Consider the following 21,721-nt stretch of genomic DNA (forward strand, 5'->3'; position numbering starts at 1 on the left):
CCTTGAGGGCAGGGGCTCTTTTGCTTTTGTCTTTCTATACCTAATACTTGACATAGTACCTGGCATATAGTTGGCACCTGATAAAATTGGTTTGCTGATTGGTCAGTTGATTGATGACCTATGTATGAGACTGTCTAGACATGGTTGTATCTCTGACTAGTACACCTATATGCAATGAAATGTGTGACTGTGTATGACTGTCTTTGGGTGACCTCTTAGACAATATTATGTTTTTCTCTGTGAGGTGTATGTTGTATGACTGGGAGACACTTTGTGTTTTAGGGCACAGTACTGAGTACAGAGTGAGTTTCCCATCAAAAAGTTTGTTGGTAGGTCAAAGATGCTGTACACACACACTCTCTCTCTCTCTCTCTCTCTCTCTCTCTCTCTCTCTCTCTCTCTCTCTCACACACACACACACACACAATTTTCTAGTTTTGCTTAGCCACTATTAACCCTCAGCTGTTCCTAGAGCCCTACCCACTGCTCACTCAAGGCCTTACCTGGCTGGGGTAGTTGTAGGGAGCTCCGACTTCTCTGGGTCAAGCCCACAATGGCTGCCATCTTGGCCCCCAGACTGCTTCGGCGCTTCTTGGCAGTGCTGGCGCCAGCTGTGCCTCCAGCCTGCTCCCCTCCGCCCCCAAACACCTCGCCGCTGATGCTGGAGCTGCGTACCACATTCCGTGAGGATGCTGCTGGGCCTGTGCCTGGTTCCCCATCAAACATGGTCCTGAAGGTGTTGGGCCCACAGGCAGCACTAGGGACAGGAAGGAAAGGGGCCACTTGTCACCAAAGTCCCCCTCCCCATGCCCAATTTTAGCCTTACCCTGAGCCTTCAGCTGTGATAGAAGCAGAGGAACTGGGCCCAGGGCAGGGGTAATATGCTTTTGCTATCCTGGGACCTGGCAGTGGCTCCAACTAATACACACTGGGGATAAAAGCAAAACAGAACCAGAAAATCCATCTCCTCCTTAGACTGGGGACTCCTTTAGGGCAAGACTATATCTCTCTTAGCTCAGGGCCTCCCTGAGTATAGGATCATGTTTTCCCCTTCAGAACAGGGGCATCTTTAAGGTAATACCATATCTCCTTGCCCTGGGCTAGGGATGCCTAAAGGTAAGGGTGTATGTCCTTTGGGCTGCAGGATTAAAAGGCACCTTTGCAAGTCCCCCTTCCCATCCTGAAGTCAAGCTAGACAGAGCAAAGGCCAGAGGCAGGCTGGTTAGCGGCTGCCACCTCTAGGAAGTGCCAAGAACAGGTAAGGGGACGGAATCCCACTCAGTCAGCTTGGTGGCTCATTTTTCTTCCCCCTTGTGAATAATTGATACCCTTCCTCTTCTCATTGGGCAGATCCTCTGACTTCCAGGAAAGGTAAACTGTCAAGTTTGCCCAGCAATCCTAGGGATCAAACAACATCAACATGTGCCTGAGTGACCTGATCTATCTGGGGAGTTTGGGGAGATGAGAACCGTGGGGTCCCAGTAGCCCAAGACCCAATATATTTAGTCCACAGGAATCTCATGTAGATGAGAACACGAAGGATGATTAGAGATACTTGGTTTAGAGCCAGAAGAGACTCTAGCTATTGACTATTAAACCAACCCCACCTGTTCTACAGATGGGGAAACTGAGGCTGAGATAAGTTGTTCCTTGCCTTACATCATAGTGGTAGTGAGTGGAAGAGGGGGATTTGAATCTTAGTCTTCTGACTCCAAACCAGGGCTCTTTCTACTTACTATACCATTGTACAGATGAGGAAACAAGCTCAGAAAAGGATAGGGACTTGTCCAAGATCACAAAATCATGGGGACTAGAACAAGGCCTCTTAATTACAAATTTGGGGTTACTTACACTATAGTAGTGCTTATCACAATGCCTGGAACATAGTAGGCACCTTATAAATACTTCAATTGATTCCTATCATGCTGCCTTCATTTCTTCTCCTTTACTTGGTATTCATAGGAACATGGGTTTCAGGGGCTTATGCTCCCAGGAAAAGGGCTCACAAGGTAGCTTCTCTTCCCCAAGAGACACCATCCCCTACTCCCTCGGCACTCTTTCCAGGACTTCCAAAATCCTGGTTCCTGTCTACATCCACCCCATCACACTCATCTCCTGAATTATAGGAAAGGGATAGACTAGAGGAGTAGAGCTGAAGATAGAGGACAGAACACAATACAGCAGAACCACAAAGGATCATATTTGAAGGAGCATATATTGTCATAGCAGGAGAGAATTGTAGAACTTAGAACATAGAATATTAGGGCTGGAAGGGATTCTTGAACTTAGAATGTTTAAAAATGGAAGATAGAATATAAAGCTGGAAGGAACTTTAGAACATGGGTCTTAGAATGTCAGTTGGACTGCACATTAGAATATACAATATTAGAGCTGAAAAGGATATGAACATAAACTACACTGCAGAAAGTAATCTTTGAACTTAGAACACAGAACATCAGATATGGAAAGAACCTTAGAACACAGAACATCACAGCAAGAATGAATTTAGAACATAACACAATAACAAAGCAGAAAGAGGGTGTTAGAATACAAGACATTAAAACAGAATATAGAATATAAACTAAAGGGGCCTGAGAACAGATGACTATCAGAGTTGGAAGTCACTTTAGACTATCTTCTCTAACTCCCATATTTTATAAATCAGGAAGTTGAGGCTCAGATAGAGATGTGGCAACCTAGAACCAAAACAAGTACACTTAGCATTGGTTGAATTTCTTCATTTCTCTCATCCTTTCTTTCTCAGCCCCATGGCAATCCACCTCTTCCAGGGAGGGAATTTCCCCTACATATTCCCCCTGCCTCCTCAAGAAAAAAGGCTTCAAGTGTTTCACTTCATAAGTCTTACCTGCTTTATCTTGTATCCACTTCTACTGCTGCCTCAGAGAAAGCCCTTAGACCAGTAGAGTAGGAAGGATTGGTTCTTCATGTCCTGTCCCCAAAAGCCAAGCCCCAAAGGATCTTTCCCACCCACTGTTCAGTCCCACTGTCCCATTTTTGGCTCTGGCAGATCTATTGCCTACCCAAGGACTTAATGCTGAGAGACTTGGATGTGTGTTCAAAGACCTGGCACAAACCCATTTGCCCTCTGCCTACTCATCCCTCATCACTGCCCAGTGGGACAGCTCCCCTAAGCCTTGGCCCCAGCCCCAGCCCCAGCCTGGGGGTGGTAATGCTCTACAAGGCCCAGACTTGTCTAGTACATCCATCTGTCCATCCTGACTGGTCAACCAGCCCTGCCAACAAGCCAGCAGGGCTGCCGGTCCCCTGGGCTGAACTCGTATTCATACAAGCCTGAAGGGCCTGGGAACGGAATGTCAAAGCTGGAAGCAGATCTTACACCCCATCTTACAGATGAAGAAAACAAAGGTAGGAAGGAACTGTATGAGGTCACAGAGTGAATTAGTTGTAACAGAGACCTGACTGAGCTACAAGAACCCAAGGGAGGCTGGCTTTGCATTCTTAGTCCCATTTCACAGATGGACCAAGAAGATTTCCAGAGAGGACAAGGGAATTACCTAAAGGCATATGGTAAGTAAGAGGCCATTTCTAGTACAGCAGCATCTCCTCTTCTGCCACCATAGGATCCGGAATGTCAACTTAACATGCACATCCTGAGCTTCTGTGGATTTTATCTTTGAATCCCAAGAGCTAAGAACAAGGACCTTTGCACTTACTAGGTGTACGATAAATGTTTGTCACTGATGTGCCCTTTCCCTCCAATTATCCAAGGACCACTGGCTAAGTATGGGCCCTGGTCCCATACCTACCAAGGTTCTGCTTGGCTTGACAACCCTCTTCTGCAATTATAACAGGGACCCATCTCCTTCCCATTACAAACAAACAAACAAACAAAAAACTTAAACTCACCAAACTGAAAAATGTGGGTGCGGTTCTTGGCATCACCAATGGAATCAACGCTGCCACCGCTGTTGCCGGGGGGCCCCTCTGAGTAGCTTGTTCTCTTGGAGCATTGGAACCGAGCCTTTGATTTACCAACCAAGTCCACTCACACAGTTACCCCAAAGTAAGCAGGATGGGTTCCCTGAGGAAGATGTCAATAGAGAAAGGTTTAGATTGAGAAGGGGTCCCCAGGGCTGCCTCTTGCCCACAGCCTCATCCCATCTATGTCTAATCCAGGGGCCCAGAGGACCCAGCACTCCTTCCCCAGGGCCTGGAGAAGAGGCATTATCCTCCTAGTTGGGATTTCAAGGACCACTTTAAGAGGCTGAAATTCTGGGTTCCTCCGCCTGGCTTCAGGCCTTCAGGCCTGGCAGCATTGCTGACATGAGGAGACAAGGGTCCCATGCCTGATGGGCTCCCCCCAGTATACTCCCCTCTATGACCCCAGGTTACCACTAGCATCAACTCCTTCCCATTGCCTGGGCTCCTCCCAAGGCTGGGGCTCAGGACAGGGTGACTAGAGCCTCACAGGTGTGTCTAGGAAGCAGGCAAGTCATCAAGGGACACAAACACACAGTGACAGGCACACAGGCAGACACAGCATGAAACACATACACAGAGAAGATAGGTACACACACACACACACAGATACACAATCTAAGCGGATGCACTCTGTGTACACGCCCTAAGAAACCTAGAGATGGCCAAGGAACAGAGCAAGGCGCCGGGAGCACGTGTCTGCCCTGGCTTGGAGGGGCTCATCTCCCCAGAGTCCAGGCCAACAGCTCCCCAACCAGAAGCACACACAGCGGGACACACGCATGCACACATACACCACACGCAGGGCTCCTATCGCTCACAGAGAGGTGGCCATAAAGGCATGCATGCAAACACACAGGAAGACAACCACAGAGACACGCACAAGCCCAGAGACACACGGGCGCGCGCGCGCAAACACACACACACATACATACACATGGCTGCTAGCACTGGGGTGTCTTACCGGCAACTGCAGAATCAGAGGGTGAGGTTCAAGCAGCGCTCCCAGCCGGTAGCTTGCTCCACCCGCTCTCGCTCTCTCGCTCTCTCTCCTCTCTTGCTCTCTCTCTCTCTCTCCCTCCCTCTCCCCCTCCCTCTCCCTCTCTCTCTCTCTCTCTCTCTCTCTCTCTCTCTCTCTCTCTCTCTCTCTCTCTCTCTCTCTCTCTCTCTCTCTCTCTCTCTCTCTCTCTCTCTCTCTCTCTCTCTCTGTGTGTGTGTGTGTGTGTGTCTCTCTCTCCCTCCCTCTCTTCCACACACAGACATACACGTAAGCGCACAAGCACACACACACGAGCACACACTCTCACAGAGAGCCTAGCCTGGCGGCAGGAGGGGAGACGACAAAGGAGGAGCATAGGCAGGTTTCCGGAGGGAGGGGGTGGGGGCGGGAGCAGATCTCATCTCCATGGCAACCATGCTGACCCAATTCTCCAGGCCGACCCGGGAAGAGGTGGGGAGGGAGGGTGCTGAGAGGGGTTTGGCCCAAGTTGGATTGGGGTTCCTTGAGATCTCATTCTCTCTTCTTGGGCCACAAGGTGGTATAGCGACTCAAACCCTGAGAGCTGAAAAGGTCGTCAGAGATCATTCACCACCATATACCCTCTCATCTTTTTACAAAAGAGAAAACTGAGGCCTCAGAGAGGGAGGGTGATTTGATTAAGATCATAGACTTTTTTAGGTCTATGCAGTAGAAAGGGCTCTTAGACATTTGATTCAACAAACATATATTAAACACCTGCTATGTGCAAAACACTTTGCTATACACAAATGAAACAAACCCTGCCCCAAAGAAGTTTGTTATGGATAGAGTACAATTCTTTCCAACTCCAGTTTTACAGAAGAGTAAACTAAGGCCCATTGGGATGAAGGGACTTGATTGTGACTCAATCAGGAGTCAGGTTGGTAGAGCCCAGGGACAGAAAGGACCACAAAACTTTCTTGAAGAGCTGGACAGGAAAGGTGGGGCATAGCATCCATCCAGTCCATCCTGTATCCAAGTCACAGTGCTGGCATCTCCCCTTCCTAATGCCAATAGATTCTCTCTTCCCACCTCTGTTTCCCTCAAGTTCCCAGATCTCAGGCCCTCTCCTTTGGGGTGTTTCCAGGATAGGAAGTAGCACATGCCTAGATGGAGGGGCTAGGGCTAGGGATGCATTTATTCTATTCAGTTCAGCTAATGTGGACTGGTGCTGGGGAATTAGCACATTTTAGATAACACAAGTTATCTTCCTCCCTCCCTCCCCCTATGAAGCAGATGAGTCTAACAGAAAGATAAGACATGGACAGATAACAATAACACAAAGGTATTACCTAAGTGCATCAGAGTGTTACAAAATGAAGTACTATATGACATCTGAGGAAGATGGTCATTATGCAAGTCAGGATAAGGCTTCCTGGAAGAAGTGATCTCTGAATTAAGTTTTAAAGAATGAATGAATTCACCCAAGAGAAGTAGGCATTTAAGGCAGAAAGAAAAAAGTACAAGCACAAACTTGAACACAGGGTGGCATGAGGCTGTGGAAGGACTCAAATGACAAGGAACAAAGCTTGAACTTTAATCTATTGGCAATAGGTAGAAGATTTTAAAAAAGAAAGTGGGAGTAGCTGGGCATCAGAGTGATAGAGTATCAGTCTTGGAATCAGGAATCTTCTTCCTGAGTTAATCTGGCCTCAGACACTTAATTAGCTATGTGACCCTGGGCATTAATCACTTAATCCTGTTAGCCAAAAAGAAAAATGTATAAAAGGTGATATGATGACTCCTTATTGGGAATGCTATAGAGGGATTTATAGGGAAAGTAGTAGTCCATGGTGTACAGAGGACTGTATTTGAGAATCAAGTCTTGGATTTGAATTCTGCCTCTGAATATTAGTAGCTAGGATTTCTGTAGCACCCTAAGATATATAAAATATTTTATATATACTAACTTACATGATCTTCACAACAACCCTGTGAAGTAGGTGCTATCATCATCTACATCTTACAGATTAGGAAACTGAGGCACAGAGCGCTTGTAGCATTTTGAAGGTCATCGATGACAAAATCACTTAATCTCCTGAAGCCTTCACTTTCCCATATTATAAAATAAAGAAGGTAGAATAGATGATTTCTACTCTCTCTTCTAGTTCTTAAAATTTTTTTTTTTGTCAAGCTCAGGTCCCATGAGGAGGATTCCTAAAGTTCATTCCAACTCTGAAATTCTTTGATTCTAATCATCAGGAAGATAGTCTGGCAGCCTGTGAAGGATGTATTAGATAAGGACCAGAGAGGAAGTGACAAAACTGGCTGGGAAATTACTGAGTAGTGCAGAAAGGTGGTAATGAGGGATTGACCTAAACTAGGACTCAAGAGGAGAGAAGAGCTTCAAGCACTCTTAGGGAAGAAAAAACTTCCAGGATCTGGTAATTGATTGGACATAAGAGGTGAGAGAAGAGAAAGAGTAAAAAATAACCTCAAGGTTAGAAACAAGAGAGCCTAGGTAAATGGTAGAACCATAGCCAGAAAATGGCAATGCCAGAAGGAGAAGCAGATTTAGACATAAAAAATAAACTTAGTCTAAATAGATTGAGATTGAGATATGAAGAAAGACAATCAGGTGCATATGTCCTGAAAGTAACTAGAGTTGTGGATGAGTTCAGAGCTGAAACTGGATATTTGATTGTGTAAGAGTTCTTTATTTTTATATAATCAAGATTTGGGGGTTTATTTGCATGATGCCATGGAAGTGAATGAGACTGCCAAGTGAGAGATTATATATAGAGCAAAGAACCTTGTGGACTACTTGAGTTTTAGATGTGGGAGTGAAAAGGGGTCAGCAGAGACAGGGAAAGATTGGTCAGAGATGGAGGAGAACAAGGGGAGATCTTCTCCTCCTTAGAACCATTGTTCTTTGCCCCATGACAAAAAGACCTTGGTTGGAATCAAAGGAATTGACAATGAGTGTAGGAGACTTCTGACTCAAACAGTCCTTTGAGTTGGGCCCTGAGGTGAGGTTTGGAGGAGGAGCAGTGGGGTAAACTAGCAGGCGAAGTGCCCGAGGGTTTAGGCTAGTGTAGAATTCCACATGACTCAAGCCAGGGCAAGGGGCAGTATAAGGTTTCAGAGTCCTAAGCCTAAGTCCTAAGTCCAGAAAACAGGTTCTAGTCCTGGCTCTGTTTGACCTTGGGTAAGTAGATCTTTTTTTCTGTATTAGTATCTTCAGCTCTAAAATGGGGGAGGGCTTAGGTTAAATGTTGTCTAAGGTTTCTCCCAGCTCTGGCATTCTCTATTCTGTGTTCTAACACACTGTGATTTCCCCCTCTGCTTAAGGGGGACCAATGAAGGTGGAAGAGTGCTCTTTAGGGCCCAAGGATCAAGGAAGAGCTGAATGTGGAGGAGCCCTCTCCCTTAATGGGTCCACGGGTTGGATCCAAGGGGGGGGGGGTCAGGAACTGCAAGATTCAGAGGGTCTCCAGGGATTGTCAGAGGAAAGACAGTTACAGGGATGTGGCTCTAGGGACTGGGAATCCGGGCAGCACCATGGACAGCGGTCGCCAGGCAGGCTGGCAGGCAGGAGGAAGAGGAGCCGGTAGGGGGTCCAAGGGGCTTCCCAGCAGGCCCCAAGCCCTGCCCCCCTCCCCTCACCCACAAGGCAAGTGATCACAGCTTGCAGCCTCATCAATATTTCAAAAAGAAACTTCCTTCAGGGGCAGAGCCTGTTACAACCTTTTTTCCCCTTCCCCCACCACCCAGGCAGCTTCTCTGCAGGAAGCAGGGAGGGAATCGGTCCTCTCCCCACTCTAGATCCTATAGGGAGATAGTCACTGAACGTCTGAGCTGGAAGGGCTCTTAGAGGTTATCTAGTCCAATTCCTTCTCTTTACAGAGGGAAATCGAGGCCCCGGTTTAAGGATCAGCTTGCCCAAAGTCACCCTGCTCATTTCAGAACCCAGACCCTCTGACTCCAAGCCTGGTGCTCTTGCCACTAGCTAAGCTACTACATCCCAGAGATAGCAATTGTGAAGTTTGGAGACTGAGCTGAGGGAAAGAGGGTCCAGATTAGGTTCATTTTCATCCCCAAGGATATGGTGGGGATAGGTGTTTTGAGATCCTAGAATTCTGCATCCTCAGACACCATTCATTTTAAATATAGAGAAGAGAATGGAACTGTTTTAATTTAAACATATGCAAAGTCTTCTCCAATACAACAAAGCCAACCGGCTGCAAATGGTACATGTGCAAAAAAATCACCAGATGCAAGACTAGCCTGTAAGTATCAGCTACTGAGGCTCTCAGAGATGTAAGTGACTTGCCCAAAGTCACACAATGGATCTCTGGATGGCAAATCTAGGACTACAACCCATGTCCTGACTCCTCATCAAGGGTTCTGTGCCTGTGTTGTTCTGTACTGTGGTCCTTTTGTCTCCTTCCTCCCAAGGAGCTGGGAGGAGGAGACCTGGCGTAGGAGGCTGAGAATATCACAGGCCAGAAGGGCAGAGGGAAGAGCAGAGTTTCTTCTCCAGTGTTGCTCCTGTCATTTATCTTTCTTTCTCCTCCTGTCCAAACCTTTTTAAGGCCCAATTAGAACTCCTCTTCCTTCTCTTCCTCCAGGAAGCCTACCTTGACTTCTACAACAGTACATAGTGAACTCTCACTCCATCTACCACCACTATGATAATTACAATAACTCACACATATATAACGCATAAGCTTCTACATGTAAGTTCTTGGGATACTTTGTCTTATTATCTTTCCTACTGGAATATATGCTCCCTAAAGGAAGGGTCTGGGTCTTTGCCATCTTGTCTATGGACCAGAGGAGATCTCAGTAAATGATAGACAAAGGAAAACTAGTCTGGAACCTAGCCAAAGTAGACTGATTAAAGACTTAGTAAGTTAAGGCAGCTGGTGGCTCAGTGAATAGAGTGCCAGGTTGTGGGTTCAAATCTGACCTCAGATACTTCCTAGCTGTGTGACTCTGGGCAAGTCACTTAACCCCCACTGCCTAGCCCTTACCACTCTTCTGCATTAAAACCAATATTTGGTATCAATCCTAGAACAGAAGGTGACGGTATTTTTTTTAAAGACCAAGTGAACCAGGAAGTTGGTTAGTCTTTTTAGTCATAACTGACTCCTCATGACCCCATTTGCCATTTTCTTGGCAAAGATACTGAAGTGGTTTGATGTTTCCTTCTCTAGTTCACTTTACATATGAGGAAACGGAGGCAAACAGGGTTAAGAGACTTGCCTGGGGTCATACAGTAAGTGTCTGAACCTGAATTTGAACTCAATAAGATGGGTCTTCTTGACTCCAGGTCCAGAATTCTATTCCCTTCCCATTTAGCTGTCTTAGTTGCAAGTGGCTAGTCCAGTGGCTTGGCAGTGTAGCAGTTACAGCACTAGGTCTAGAGTCAAGAAGAACTAAGAACAAACCCCATCTCAGACACTTACCATTGTGTTACCTTGGGCAAGTCACTTGACCTGACTTGCCTCAGTTTCTTCATCTGTAAAATGAGGTAAATAATAGTACTTCCTTCCCAGTTATTATAAAGATTAAATGAGACAATAATTAAAAATGCTTAAAACTGTTCCTGGCATATAGTGAACATTATATAAATGCTGGCTATTATTATCATTATCATTATTATTATTAGGCAACAAGAACAATGGGGAAATCCTTCAGCCCAGATATTCTCGGAATTATCTCTTCAGGTCTTGAGAGGCACCCCACATTGCTTTCTTCAGGGCTAAATTCTATGGAGTCTTTGCTATCTGGAAGTGGGAGAATCTGGGGTAGGGCACTGGTGAAGCTGGTTGAAAAATCCCTTCAATGAAAACACTAGGGAATAAAATGGCAAGCCTGTAAATCTGATGGTGGGGAGTTATGGAGAACATTTTGACAAACATTCCTGAACTAGCCTGGGATTCAGAACAATAAGACCCCTCTGGGGTTTAATTAGCCTTTTCTTTCCCAGGACCCCCTCTTTGTCAACAAGGCAATGGTGGAGCTTGTCCTAGAAGAGAAGCTGGAGAAGGAAGGAGGCCTCTGGGAATGGGCCCCTTGTGTAAGACCAGTGTGTAAACAAGGCTGTTCCCAGGGGCACCAGTTGCTTTCTACCTTTGTCCTAGGAGAGCTTTGAAGGGAGGGGAGACCAGGGGTTGGAGGCTGGGAATACCAGAGACCATACATAGATCCATAGGGAAGAACAGAGGACTTGCCTTTGCGTCTTAAATCACCATCATAAACCCTGCCGTAGCATGTGTGTGACCCAAACTTTATAGGCAGGCTCACAGAATCAGAGTTGGAGTTAGGAAGAATCTTAGAGTTCAGTTCTATTTTACAAACATTCAGTACCTCCTAGGTGAATGGTGCTAAGTGTTGGATGCATGAAGGCAAAAATAAACCATCCCTGTCCTCAAGGAGCTTGTGTTCCACTGGAACACAACATAGAATGTCACAGAAGTAAGGAACTATAGAACACCTTTAAAGCTAGAAGGCTTTAGAAATCAATGAATCCAATCCATTTATTTTAAAGATGAGGAAACTGAGGTTCGTTGAGAGGAAGAGACTGGCCCCAATTCACACAGAGATTCCATGGCAGAATAGGGATACCAACTCAGATTTTCTGATTCTTGGTATATGGCTTTGGCCACTACCCTGAAAGCTGAGTGCATCAAATCCTTTTCTCATTTAGTCTTTTGTTCACTCCTTACAACAGAGAGAGAGAGAGAGAGAGAGAGAGAGAGAGAGAGAGAGAGAGAGAGAGAGAGAGAGAATGAGCTTGTTAGCCCCCCTTTGATAGGTGGGGAAACTGAGGCCAGACCAGGGGGGATGGGAGACCCTCCAGTCTTGGCAAAGGGGGAAAAAGAGGATGGGGAGGGGCAGGAATGGGACAATCAGGCCAGGCTGAGGTGAGAGCACTCACATGGTGCTAATGAAATAAAACCACCAGTTCCCCACCCCTCCCAACCCCACCCTTCCCATGGGACCCTCTTGGCTCCAGCTGATGCAATGCTCAGGCTAGCTAATTGTTTTTGTCTCCCTCCTTAAAGGGCCCACAGCCTTTAGCAGTGATATCCTTATTATCCATCTTCTCCCCACTGCACCCCCCCCCCATCCACACATACTCCTGCTTTCCCAGGCCAGATGGAAGGGAGCTTCCCTCTCACCCCATAGTGTGATAGCCAGTGCCCAGGTCTGGAGTCTTTTTCCTAGCTCTGATATTCTATGTTCTACCATAGTCCTTCCATGTTCTGACTTTCTTTGTAAACCTTAAAATCCTATATAAATGTAAATGATCTCTATTACTATTATTTTATGAAAGGTGGCCTTTATGTCCCTATTTTGCCATTCCCTTGGGCTTTGGTGTCCCCAATGATTCTTAGGGCAGGACTCAAGTCTGAACCCTCCAAGATTAGAGATTCCTCCTCTAGCTTGGGGGTACACATCCTGGAGCCCACTGATAAATTTCAGGGGGTCCCTCAAGTTAGAACAAATTTATCTTCATTTTCACTATTTCCTCTTATTTTCATTAAATTTTATGAAGTGAAATTCAGGGTTTCCTCCAATTATTTAAGAATATTATTCTGATTGCACTATAAAGTCTATATCAGATTGCTTACCTTCTCAGGAGAGTTGGGGGGTAGGGTAGAGAGAGGGAGAGAATTCGAGACTCAAAAAAATTTTTAAGTGTTGGAAACTGTTTTTATGTAATTTGGAGGGGATAAAATTAAATACAGAATATTATTCTGAGGAGTCCATAGTCTTCACCAGATTACCCAAGGGGTTCAGGACATAAAAATGCTAAGAACTCTTGCTCCAGCAGGATGCTAGTAGTTCTCAATGCTACTGAATAGTTCCTAGACATCCATCTCCTTTGACCAACCCAACTTTAATGGTTTGGGTGTAGCCAGTGATGAAAGCCCAGCCTGAAGCCCCTACTGGGTGTCCTGATGGAGTGAGCTTTTCTAGGGAATGAGAAAAACAAGGGTCTGACTGCCTGAGCCCTCAACTCTTTGGTCTGGACAACCAAGAGTTCTCATGGCCAGTCTTCGGAAGAGATTAAATATGGCCCTACAGGAGCAAAAAATGGAAGTTGCAAGGAGAAAGATTTTGGCTCACTATAATGAAAAGCATCCAATAATCAGGGCTAATGAGCAGTGGAATGGGCTGCCTCAAGGAACAATGAAATGCCAGTCCCTAGAAGTCTTCAGGCAGAAAGCTTGGCTGATTCCTCTTCTGGCTAGGCTTTTGATTCTAAGGACTTTGCTGCCATGCCCCCTTGCAAGCAGCTTTACCCTTCCCCATTCCCCTTCCTGCTCCCTCTTGTGTATTGTCTTCCTATTTTAAAATGTAAACTCTTAGAGGGAAGAGACCATCTTTCTTTTATTAAAAAAACAATAACAACAACTCTACCTTCCATCTTAGAATCAATACTATGTATTGGTTCCAAGGCAGAAGAATAGGTAAGGGCTAGGTGATAGGGATTAAGTGATTTACTCAAGGTCACACAGCTAGAATTTCTGAGGTCAAATTTGAACCCAGGCCATCCTAACTCCAAGCCTAGCTCTCAATTCACTGAGCCACCTAACTACCCACAGCTATCTTTCTTTTGGCTTGTTTTTACACCCCAATTGTGTGTCTTAGCACAGTGCCTGGCATATAGTAGGCACTTATTCAAAAATTTTTTTTGCTTGTCTAATGATCACTTGCCATACCCACCTCTAGGGCTGTTCTGAAGAAATCATTTTGCAAACCTTAAAGCTCTACATAAATTGGAGTTATTATTATCAGAGAAGTTTCTTGTTCAGGTATGGGTTGGACTAGTGGTGTTTTGGGAGGTTCCTTCCAAATTCTAGATTCTATGATGCTACCAGAGTGACCACCTTCTCCCTCTTAGAGGATACTTGGAGGGTCCAGAGAAGGCTGTCTCCACATCCAGGATCCCTCCAGAAGCCTCTAGTCTGCCCTGGTATCCCAAGTACTAGTCAGAGCCAGCTCTGATTTTCCCCCTGTGAACCTGAATCTGGAGTCCATGGACCAGGGAAGTCAGCACCAGCAAAAGAATAGAGGGAGATTTCAGGAGAGAACACTTAAAGGTAGCTAGAGGGTTCCAAGAGGCAGAGGTGAGGAGAAAGGACACAACAGACAATGGAGACAGACTGTGAAAAGGAGGTGGCACAGTGGATAGAGCACCAGGCCTGGAGTTGGGAGGACCTGGGTTTAAATTTGATCTCAGAAATTTCCTACCTGTGTGACCCTGGACAAGTCACTTAACCCCATTTGCCAACCCTTGCCCTTTTGTCTCAGAGTTGTAACTAAGGCAGAAAGTAAGGGTTAAAAAAAAAGAAAACCAATGGAGGCAAGAGTTGGAATGCCATATAGGGACAATAGCAAGTAGGTCCAGTTCCCTTGACCCTTTGTTTGGGTAAAGGCTCCTTTCTCCCTTTCCATTCTTTCCTCTTCCTTCTGTACATCTCTGATCTAGAGACTTTTTTCCATTTAAGAAACTCAACTGGGAAGGACCTTAGAACTCCACTCATCCAGGATGTTAGATCTGGAAGAGTCTCTAGGTATACAGAACATGGAATGGAGGAGAGAGTCTAGCACAGATCTGGGAGGGGTCTTTGAACAGAGACTTGAGTTGGAAGGAACCTTAATATACTATCAGAGCTGGAAGAGTCCTTAAAACAGAGGATTTCTAAGCTGATTAGAGTCTTAGAAATAAATGAATCCAACCTCCTGGTGTTGCAGATAAGGAATCTTAGGCCAAGTGAAGTGACTTACCCCAGGCCTTACAGTAAGTCAGTAGCAGAACTAGAATTAGCTGAAGATGTGAAAGCAGATGGATGAGGCTGACTTCTGAAATTGGTCTATAATGCTGAGAAGTAGAAGGAGAGGGAGAGATGAGAAGTAGCCTTCAAGGATTGGGCCTCTTCAGAGCCAGAAAAATCTAGCTCCACATCTGGACCAGTAATCCAAGGCCTTTGGACCCAGGGTACCCAGGCTGGGGACTCTCCTCTCCCACTGGCCCCAGCATCTCTCTCCCTTGGAGCTTTCTCTGGCTACACATGTCCATTCCCCCAGGAAGCTCAGGCCTTATTATCACAGCTTAATTGGCTGCTGGCAGAGGTAACAGCAGGGTTGGGAGGGGGAGTTTAACCTGCTTGTGACTGGACCCAGGGGGATAGAAGAGGAGTCTTTAGGCTTTTATGGAGGAGAAGGCAGTGGTAGTGGCCCTCACCCATGCTAGGGAGGGCCTATAATTTAAGGGAAACTCTCTGATCTGCTTGCTTTCCTGGGAATGATCAGTTCTCCCAATAGCTGATAACCAGTGATGCTATCTGGGCCAGCACCCTGCATCTAAGATGGATTATTGGGGACCTGAAGATTACAGGGGAGGGTCATCTACTCTGGACAGGATAAAACAGATCTGGTAATAGATCTACTGCTGAGCCCACAAACCCAGGGTGGCCAGAGGAGACCTTAATGGTGGCAGTCTTCCCAACCTGCCCTCAAACTAAGCTCACAGAGCCTCCAAACACACCCAGCAATTTGCAGAGAGCAGGTGCTTAAGAAAGCGTTATTTGAAAGGCAGTGCTCTATTGGCTGGATCCAATGGTCAGCTCTGTGATGGCGGGCAAGTCACTTGTTTGGTTTCCCAGAGTGCAAAATGGGATTAATGATGTGTATACTGGCTGCCTCCTGGAGTTGTTCTGAGGACCATCTGAGCATCTGACAGGGGTTCATCCAGCCTGAATACTGCTGGAAATGGGGTGCTCGCCATATGTTAATGAAGTGCTACAGATAGAAATGGGAGCTCATGTCAGCAATGGATGGAATTAAAACCTGGTTAGTACAAGCTGTTAAAAAATTTTAGGATCAACAAATTCATTTCAACAATCATTTATTAAGTATACCCACTTTGAACTTGTCCTTGTCTTGAGAAAGACCCAAAGGGCATAGAAGACAAGAAGCTTGCTCTCCAAGAATTGACAGTCTAACAACATCAATATAGAATTTATAAGGGGCAGCTAGGGGGTTCAGTGGATAGAGCACCAGGCCTGGAATCAGGAGGTCCTGGGTTCAATGTTGTGTGACCCTGGGCAAGTCACTTAACTCCCATTGCCTAGCCTTATTGATCTTCTGCCTTGGAACCAATACAGTCTTGATTCTAAGATGGAAGGTCAGGGTTTAGAAAAAACCTGGAGCCTGATTGGGGGGGGAGGTGCAGAGGAGAAATAGATTTGGTCATTTCTATCCTGTCATGGTGCCATCTCTTGCCCCTCCCTTCCTCCATTGGACTCATTCCAAACCAGCTCTCAATGAGTCACCTTCTCCCTAACATAACACCAGCCAGCTCGTCCCCTCTCCTATCCTTTGGCCTCCTGAGAACTGACATCCACCAGGGCTTGGACCCCTTAAACCTACCTCACCTTCCAGATGCCCTTGCTAAAAGGCATCCCCCTAGAAAATGAATCCACGCTTCCTCCTTTCCCTAATGCCCCAGGAGCTTGGGGAAGGAAGACAGCCAATGGTCACACAATCCCCTCCCCTGCTGGTGTGAGTGGGTACCTTCTCTGGGGGGGAAGCTATCTAAATTAGGCATGAAAGCTGAGCTGGGCCACCACCCACACCAAGGCTCCTATTTCTCAGCTTTGCCTGGTAGCTCTCAGAGTCAACAGGCTTCTCCCAGAAGCTAGAGCAGCCCCTGAAAACCTAGGATCCTTAGTTTTGTATATAGGTCAACCTCCTTTCTTCCCCTTCTACTCTCGCCATCTTCCTCTTCTGCTCCGGTTGGGAGAGGGTGAAGATGATGAGAAGAGAGAAAGAGGGAGGACCATTCCAGGCACAAATTGGAGACAGAGAGATCTCTCAGTACTTTAAGAAGAAAGTAGCTGATTTCGCGAGTCCCCTCATTTCCCAGGGAAGATCTCGAAGAGTTTTATAAACAAAACAGTTCCTTGCTAGTTTCCACTAGGGCTCAGGGCTTGTCTCCTGGGAATCTGGGGATAGTACTGGAGGGAGACTCCCAGATATCCCAAGGAGGCGCCATGTCCCCCGTCTCCCCCCACCCCTTTCCCATATCACTCACCAGAGCTGGCGACGCTTCTAGGACGCACTCCCCTAGCCCTAGCCCCGGCCCCACTTTCAGCCACCTGTGGCCCGCCCAGTCCAGGCCACAGCCACTTCCCGGGCTGGGCGGGGCAAGACCGGCGAGGCAGCCCTTGGGACTGGAGATGTTGTCTTCTAGGGGGCTGAAGCCAGAGCCAGATTTCCTCTATCCCTGTGTCCCCATAGTCGGCCATCCCTCCCAGGGTTGGGGGAGGAGACGGGAGGGTGCAACGGGAGGGGTGGGGCTAATTACAGTCATTACCTCGGAGTGTCCCGAACTAAATAAAGCCAGAACAGAACCAGGGGCAGAAGTGCGATCTCGGGAGAGAACGATCTGAGCATCTCTGGGCAGGAGTCCCAGCCACCTGGCATAGTCTTCTCTACTCCTCCCCTCCCTGAAGAGCTTCCCTCCCGTCAGAGCCGCCCTGGGTCCTTCTCGCAACCATGGGGGCCATCTCCTAGTTCTGGTTTTTCTGAAATGTCTCTTTCCCTCCGTCCTCCATTCTCCCATCCTAGGACAAAAACCTCTGGGAAACGTAGCCAGGGTCCTGCGTCGGCAGAGAAAGAAACAGCTCCTCCGACCTTCAGAGACTTGCTGGCCCACAATCCCCTCTCTCCGCCCCTAATTTTACCACTGGAGAGATCGAGGCCTTGGAACCAGACCTGAGTCCGAGCTCCGGCTTTGCCCCTCTGGTTTGCTCTTGTGCTTCTTCTAGGGCTCTGTCTCCACGAGGATGTTTTAATCCTCCCACAGGCTGTATCCCTCCAGTATGGGATCATTAAACAGCTCAGCTTTGGCATCCTTGGATGCACTCTCCCCTTGGCCCCGGGCAAATAAATGTCTGGTGGGAAACACCGTCGCCTTCTTTTTTAGGCTACTAGTTGGGGGTGTCCCCCAGAGGCCCCGGGGCCCTTTTAGTTCAGAAGCGGGGCTGGCACCTCGCGGGTAGGGGGAACTGGCAGGTGTTTCTGGCCTTGCCCTTTGCTGCCCCCAGGTGGACAGTACAGGAATTGTAGACCTTGAAACCATTCAAGGCTCGACCTCCTCCCCACCTGTCGCTAGCCCCAACCAAATTCTAGGTCTGACACTGGCCCAGAGGTGTACCCCATTTCCCAAGGCTCCTTGAAGGCGGCTACCCCTCGGATTTTTGGTGGTTCGCCCAGGACTGTTGCCAGTTAAAGGACTTAATAATAGGAAAAACTCGTGTTTCTATTGTCAACAAATTTATATTAAATATTTCTCAATGTCAAGTGCTAAGGATGTAAAGAAAGGCACCCCCCCCCAAATAAAACTTAAAAACTGGTCCCTGCCCTCAGGGGGATCACATTCTATTAGGGGAACCACCACACCAACAACTTTGTACAAACAATATATGGAAAAGGATAAATTGGAGATTATTCCAGAGGAAATGCACTAAGACTAAGGATACTGGAAATGGCTTCTTGCAAAAGGTGGGATTTTAGCTGAATCTTGAAGAAAGCCAGCCAGAGACTCCCCTGGGCTTTCTAAGCATTAAAGAGCTTTTCTCATAACTGAGCTCATATAATAATTATTCTGATTTTACAGACCAAGAAGCTGAACTTCAGGGAAGGCAAGTGGGCTGCCCAAGGTCATGAGACCGTGTGTCCCAACAGAGATTCTGACTTGTCTCCTTACTCTCCTCTCTACCAAATGACCCAATCTCCCTTCTCCCCAATCCTTTACCAGCTTAGTTCAGTTCTTGGGTTCCTGTGCCCCAAAGACATAACTCAAGAACACATTTTCATCTGTGGGAATCTATGGGTCCAATCCAGTTTGTGCAGGAATGCTCCCAGATGAACCTTCCTAATGCCCTTCTGTAAGTTTGTATTACTTCCTGAATCAAAGACAAATTCTTTTGTTTAGTATTCATAGCCCTCCACTATCTGACTCTAACCTTTCTTGCCTGGTTTCCCTTTCCCAGTGCCATGCTTCTCATTCTGGGTTTCAGTCCAATTGGCCTACTTATCATCCACTATGCCAGAGCAACCAAATTCTGAGCCTTTGATCACTTTGCTCCCTATCCCAGAGATGCCCTCCCCCTATCATCTTACTGGGTTCCTATTCATTCTCAAAAGCCCAGTTCAAAAACCGCCTGCTTTGAAAAGTACAAAGCTAGGCAAGCATACAGTTGGATTTTGCTTATTAGTCTAAGGAGATTGAGAACATGGCTTTGCTCTTTGTCTCTCAAAATAGTCCTTTGAGGTAAGGTAGGTACAATTCTCCACCATTTTTTTGTTTTAATTCCATTTTTCCCAATTGCATATCAAAACAATTTTTAACATTCATTTTCTGAAATTTTGCAATCCAAATTCTCTCTCTTCCTTTCTCTCCTTCCCCCTCCCCAAAGTGGCAATCCATATAAAGTTATGTGTGCTATCATGTAATACATATTTCCATATTTCTCATGTTGTAAAAAAAAACATATCACGATTCAAGAAAAAATTCACAAAGGAAATAAAGCGAAGAGTGGTATTCTTTGATTTGCATTCTGACTCCATCAGTTCCTTTATGACCATGGATAGCCTTTTCATCATGAGTCTCTTGGGGTTATCTTGGATCCTCTCATTGTTGATAACACGTAAGTCCTTCACAGTTGAGCATTGTACACTATTTCTGTTACTGTATTCAATGTTCTCCTGGTTCTGCTCAATTCACTTTGTATCACTTCATATGAGTCTTTTCAGTTTTTTCTGAAATCACCTGTTCATCATTTCTCATGACACAGCAGTATTCCATTATAATCGTATAGCACAACTTGTTCATTCAGCCATTCCCCAATTGATAGACATCCCTTCAGTTTCCGACTCTTTGCCACCACAAAAGAAGAGCTGCTCTAAATATTTCTGTACAAGTCGGTCTTTTCCTCCTATCTTTGATTGATCTCTCTGGGATACAAACTTAGTAGTGGTATTGATAGGTTCCCCTAGTTTAATGATGAGGAAACTGAGGCCCAAACAAGAGATTTGCCAAAGGTCATCCAGTGAGTTAGTAGCAGTCAGGATTCAAAACCAAATCTCCTCTCTGATTTTCAACCTGTCAACATGGAATCTAGAAACCCAAACTTGTGGCCTAGTAAGATCTGATGAACTCCAAGTTTTAGGACTATATTTTAAGTTGGAGACCTCAAAGCTTGTCCTTGTTCCCCATTCCTGTGAGAATCCACCCTGAAAGGAATCCCAGGCTAGCAGTTTCAAACTGAATAACGGACCCCAAGGTAAATAACAATCCCCTTCAGGTGGGACCAAGCCCAAGCCAAGTGACTCTTGTCTCCAGAAGCCTCTCCCACTGTATCACACCCTCCTTTCAAGGATTGAACTCAGGACCTTCAGCTTAGGAGACTGATGCGATGCCTACTGTGGTAAAGACTCACTTGGCTTGGGCTTGGCTCCACCTAACTGGGATTGTCTTTTATCTCTGGGTCCATTATTCAGTCTGAAACTGCTAGCCTGGGATTCCCTTCAGGGTGGATTAACAAGGAACAAGGACAAGCTTTGGGGTCTCCAACTTAGAAGCTAGTCTTAAAACTTGGGGTTCATCAGATCTTACTAGGCTCCAAGACTGGGGTTTTTAGATTCCATGTTGGCAAACCCAGTGTTTTTTCATCAGCCATTGCTGTTTCTTCCTGGACAGAAGTGCCCTCGGCAGTCAGGTGACTTGGCATGAGGTCCTCCTCAAAGATAGTAGAAGCTGCCAGGGGATGACTGAGCCTCCCCTCCCCAAATTGCTCTTAAGACTTTGGGTTTCTGAACTTGAAGCGAATGCTAAGATGCTCCTTTGAATCCTCTCTGTTCTACCTCTTGTCGGAACTGAAGAAGGGAGGGGGCGCCTTGGGGCAGAGCTGGTCTCTCTCCTGCTCTGCCTTATTGCTGGCTCTGTGCCTGCTGTATTGATTTAAGATTTTCCGGGAGCCTGTCTGCAGACTCAGGTTTCAGGATCTGATCCATCCTACCCTGAGTTGTTTGAACAGAGCCCATTCCCTCCCTAGCTATTAAGACTTCCTGCCTTCCAGCATTCTGAACCCCTGCCAGGACTCTGTTCTCAGCTTCCTTAGCCTAATAAGTACCATTCTGCAGCAGACCAGCTTTGCTTTGCACTCTCCAAAGCACATTCATATTTATTATCTCATTTGATCTTCATGATGACTCTGGGATAGCAGGAAGGGCAGGGCAGGGATTGTTCCCCTCCATTTTTTTTTGTTTTGTTTTAGAGAAATTAAAGTCAGGGAGGCTATGTCTTGTCCAAGGTCACACTGTGAGCCAATGACTAATAGGGGTCCAGAACCCAAGGCTCCAAGATTACTCATGCTGTGAATGGCACTTCAATAACAGCCCTTCCATAAAAAGCCAAGTGCCAGCTTGGCAACCTTCTTCTGAGAGTGGTCAGAAGAGCTGTGCAAGATGTCGCTTAGGTCTGAGACCCCCAGGTGTGTGTCCTGGCTCTGTCCTTGGTTTCCTGCGAGATCTTAGACAAATCACTTAATTCTCAAGGCTCAGCTCCTTCCTACATTAAAAAAAATGGTGTATAACTTATATCATATTGCTGGATGCCTTGGGGAGTGAAGAGGAGAGGGAGGGAGAGAGAGAGAGAAAGAACTAGGATCATAAAATGTCAGGAAACAAATGTTAAAAATTGTTTCTGTATGCAAT

At 46.4% G+C, this 21,721-nt stretch overlaps 1 protein-coding gene across 4 annotated transcripts in view; it reads right to left on the bottom strand.

The window, feature by feature from the left end:
• The window catches only part of RIMS3 (regulating synaptic membrane exocytosis 3), a 50,354-nt gene extending 33,084 nt beyond the window's left edge, over positions 1-17,270 (bottom strand). Inside the window, exons 1-3 of one of the 4 annotated variants that reach the window (XM_007492857.3) lie at positions 17,034-17,270; positions 3,889-4,063; positions 504-757 (exon numbers count right to left, since the gene is read on the bottom strand). In XM_007492857.3, coding sequence (XP_007492919.1) covers positions 504-726 — 223 coding nt within the window. In that variant the 5' untranslated portion in view covers positions 727-757; positions 3,889-4,063; positions 17,034-17,270. Of the gene's footprint in view, positions 1-503; positions 758-2,866; positions 3,419-3,888; positions 4,064-4,895; positions 5,288-17,033 lie in introns of those variants that run through there. The other 3 variants (XM_007492855.2, XM_007492856.3, XM_001381192.4) reach the window with 3 other exon arrangements.
• Between the last annotated feature and the right edge of the window lie 4,451 nt (positions 17,271-21,721).

Source organism: Monodelphis domestica, chromosome 4 (assembly GCF_027887165.1).
Source record: "Monodelphis domestica isolate mMonDom1 chromosome 4, mMonDom1.pri, whole genome shotgun sequence".
In the NCBI taxonomy this organism is placed as follows: Eukaryota; Metazoa; Chordata; class Mammalia; order Didelphimorphia; family Didelphidae; genus Monodelphis; species Monodelphis domestica.